Here is a 3,476-nt window from a genome sequence, read left to right on the forward strand (position 1 = left end):
TCTGTCTGTCTGTCTGTCTGTCTGTCTGTCTGTCTGTCTGTCTGTCTGTCTGTCTCTCTCTCTCTATCTCTCTCTTTCCCTCCCCATTCGCTCTGTCGCCCTCTCTCTTCCCCATGTCTCTTTCTACCTTTTTCTTATTCCCTATCAGTCCCACCTCAACTCTTTTGCTTCCCTTTTCTCCCTGTTTTTCTAACTCTCCCTCTGTTTTTCCCCCGCTACTCAGGTGTGGTTCCAGAACCGTCGAGCCAAGTGGCGTAAGACGGAGAAGACTTGGGGCCGGAGTTCTATCATGGCGGAGTACGGCCTGTATGGGGCCATGGTCAGACACTCGCTGCCACTGCCGGAGACCATCATCAAGAGTGCCAAGGAGGGCGTTCTCGAGTCCTCTGCTCCGTGGCTGCTGAGTAAGTCCCTGTCCTTAAAGCCTTGTGTAGTGTGCTCTGGGTTTACCACCGGCGTCTGTGGTGTAGTGGTTAGAAACTTCGCTATCGCAGGCTGGAAACCTGAGTTCGATTTCGGAGTGGGGAGGAAATTTCAATCAAGTATCTCCGTTCATTCTGCTTGGATGCTGTATCCCTCTCAGCACAGGTTGGCCCTAACAGAGAGGGTTATAAGCCCGTCTCATTAATGCATACATTATGTCGCTGAAGGTGTAAAAACACCTACATTGAAAAAAGAAATTTACTTCTCATCGTTTGCACTTTTACTCTTGTTGCATATCTGGGTCGTCAGAGCCCCCCTGTTAATTAGTTTTCATACTTGAATTTTTTTGAAGTTTTCCTTTCATGCTTTTTCAGTTTAATCAAGAAAAAGTTATTCTGTAAGTTATTGTTTTATGTGAGTAAATAGATTGATGATCATTATAGAATTAGCATAAAATATCGTCATTTGTATAAGAAAAAGCTTTTATTGCAAAACGCTGAGGAGAAAAGCAATAAACATAACTTCGTTTTTATCTAATAAAGACGACTTGAGGCATGACTATTTTTTTAATCAATTAAATCGGAAGGAGTTTTATGGAAAGACATATGCGTAATGTGTATATTATAGAGCGAGCATAATTTCCTAAGTTTTCATTCAGCTAAGAGAGATGTAGGCATCAGTCTTATACAACTGACGATATTCAGCTTTTACAACTCTACTGCTTGCCCCTTGCTCTGGCCCCTGACTAAGAGCAGACAATTTTTCAGGTATGTACAGAAAGTCTATTGAGTCCACCGGTTCCAAGTCGGGCGATTCTGACTCTTCCGCACCAGACGATGAGGGAGGAACACCAAACGGAAGTATGCCGGTGACGTCAGACGACAAGAAGGTTGACGACTTCCGGTCCGAGAGTATTGCAGCGCTGAGAGCCCGCGCGCAGGAATACTCGGCCAAGAACTTCACCCGATCTTCCAGCAGTGGAGATACGGCAGACACCAAGAATCTAGACAGTGACGTCATGGAGGAGGAATCTGATGAGGACAGCAGAGACTCGTGCATGTCGCCCGATGAGCGTCTGGTTACTGGGGTCAAAAGTAGTTGTGAGCCTTTTCCCATGGACTCATCGTCGCTTGCAGAAGGGCAAGACGAAAGATCTGCCCGTGGAGGTTTCCCGGAAAAGAGACACCCTCGAGCAGCAACAACCAGCTCAGTTCATGGCAGTGCCAGCAACTCTAACAACAACAACAACACCAACACCAACACCAACACCAACAGCAGTAACAACAAGAACAATATCAGTTTTTCACTGAGTTCCCTACCGCTGTCTAGTAAAGAGAAAAATCGATCAGAAATTGATCCAGCTCCCGGTGTTTCTAAAAGTCCTCTTTACGTAAATACAGATCGTATGAACATAAACCAGTGCGTCAATTCCAATTCATCTAAGGCTGGATTCGACCACAAGATCATGTCAGACCAGCAAACATTGACGTCACGGAATTCTCAAACCTCAAAGTCTCTAATGATCCCATTCGCAAATGCCTATTCCTTTTCCCCGTCAGGGAATGCACTAAATGAGAGCCTCACAAATTCAGCACGACAGGCAGCGATGACAAGGGGTATCCTTCCGCCTGCTATGAACTATTTCAACGGACAATTCGGGATGGGAAACGCCCACCCAATGAATATCCCTAACAGTCCGTCATCTAAGGGCCTGTCTCTCCCTCTGGGATTTCCCAGCACGGGTTGGCCTCATCCTTTCTCAGCCCTTTTCCCAGCTGTGGCACCTGAACCTCTCAAGTCCCATCCCTTCATGGAAGCCTATGGGATGCACGCGTTGGGAAAAGCCTCACTCGGTGTACACGCCTACCTCACGCCAGCCCACCAATCAGGGAGACTTGGAGCTGTCAGAGAGGCGGAGCTTGTTGAGAAACCATCTGGCTTGACTCCACCCAGCTCTGTCATGGCGTTGTGAGGGCCACAACAAAACAACATAGAGACAAACTCTTATCGAAACTATAAATATGATATGCTGTATCGGGTTTCATTATTTCGAGGTAGATGCACGAGTTAAAGATAGACAACGCTCTACACCATTGTGATTACTTGAGACACATATTTTAACTTAAAAACGTAAATTCAACTTCAATTGATTGTCTTACTTCAGTAAGAAAAAGAATTAACTATTTATGACTCAGTTCATTGGCCAATTCTTTGACAATGCAATGCTCAGGCTGTCCATGTCCATATTTCTGTCGAATTCAGTCCTGACAGGAGAGCCTACAGGCGTGGGCTGAAATTGACGGCGAACATAGCCTAGACGCAGTAATTCATGGTTCGAATTTTAGAGTAGAGTCTCATTTTTAATTATTATTTTCTATTCCTTACTGGAATTTTTTCTCCATTGCCCGGTGTCATGACGTTGGATCTGAACTTTTCGACGACGATATTACCCAAGTGTAAAAAAGCAGGGCGTTTATATTGTATTATAGAATCATCATAATATTCAGAAAGCACAAAATCGTAAAAATCTCTTTACCTGGAGACGTTGCTGCATACAGCAAGACTGCTGTACAACAGAAAAAAAAGAAAACTAAATGTGCCATAAAATCTCTCTTGAAGCCTCGTGCTATGACGTGATAACTCACACGTCCAATTACTCCTCTAACTGAAACCACAATATTATGATGCATGGTCTACTATTTCTTTTGATGAAAAGGGGGGAAATTATCCATTTTGTCCACGAATTATGTAAGAAGCATTTCATTTCTATGGGTTTAATTATCCCCGACCTGTTGTGTGTATCTTCAGGGGATTGGCTTTTATTTCGTCTGTTCTTTAAAAAAAAATGTTTGGTTATTATATTCATACTACGCCAAAGGAAACATTTCAACGATAAGAGTTTTTTTTCGGTTTTCCCCCATAATATGCTATAACAGGCTGAATATTAACCTAGAGCTCTTGTTTTCACCTAGAAAGTAAAGGAAAGGTGAAGAAGAAAGAGCGAGAGAGAGAGAGAGAGAGAGAGAGAGAGAGAGAGAGAGAGAGAGAGAGAG

General features: G+C 43.8%; 1 protein-coding gene across 1 annotated transcript; it reads left to right on the forward strand.

Moving 5' to 3' along the window:
* Window positions 1-63: 63 nt before the first annotated feature.
* Window positions 64-3,008, forward strand: LOC118478433 (putative uncharacterized protein DDB_G0277255). The gene is made up of 2 exons (XM_035972030.1): window positions 64-404; window positions 1,191-3,008. The coding sequence occupies exons 1-2, from the start codon at window positions 290-292 to the stop codon at window positions 2,393-2,395; spliced, it is 1,320 nt and encodes a 439-aa protein (XP_035827923.1). The 5' UTR covers window positions 64-289; the 3' UTR covers window positions 2,396-3,008.
* The last annotated feature ends 468 nt before the right edge of the window (window positions 3,009-3,476 follow it).

Source organism: Aplysia californica, unplaced genomic scaffold (assembly GCF_000002075.1).
Source record: "Aplysia californica isolate F4 #8 unplaced genomic scaffold, AplCal3.0 scaffold00559, whole genome shotgun sequence".
NCBI classification, from domain to species: Eukaryota; Metazoa; Mollusca; class Gastropoda; order Aplysiida; family Aplysiidae; genus Aplysia; species Aplysia californica.

Coding starts and splice junctions, on each gene's coding strand:
- LOC118478433 (XM_035972030.1), top strand. CDS start 290: ATGGCGGAGTACGGCCTGTATGGGGCCATGGTCAGACACTCGCTGCCA. Junction 405..1,190: donor CTCTGCTCCGTGGCTGCTGA/GTAAGTCCCTGT, acceptor ACAATTTTTCAG/GTATGTACAGAAAGTCTATT.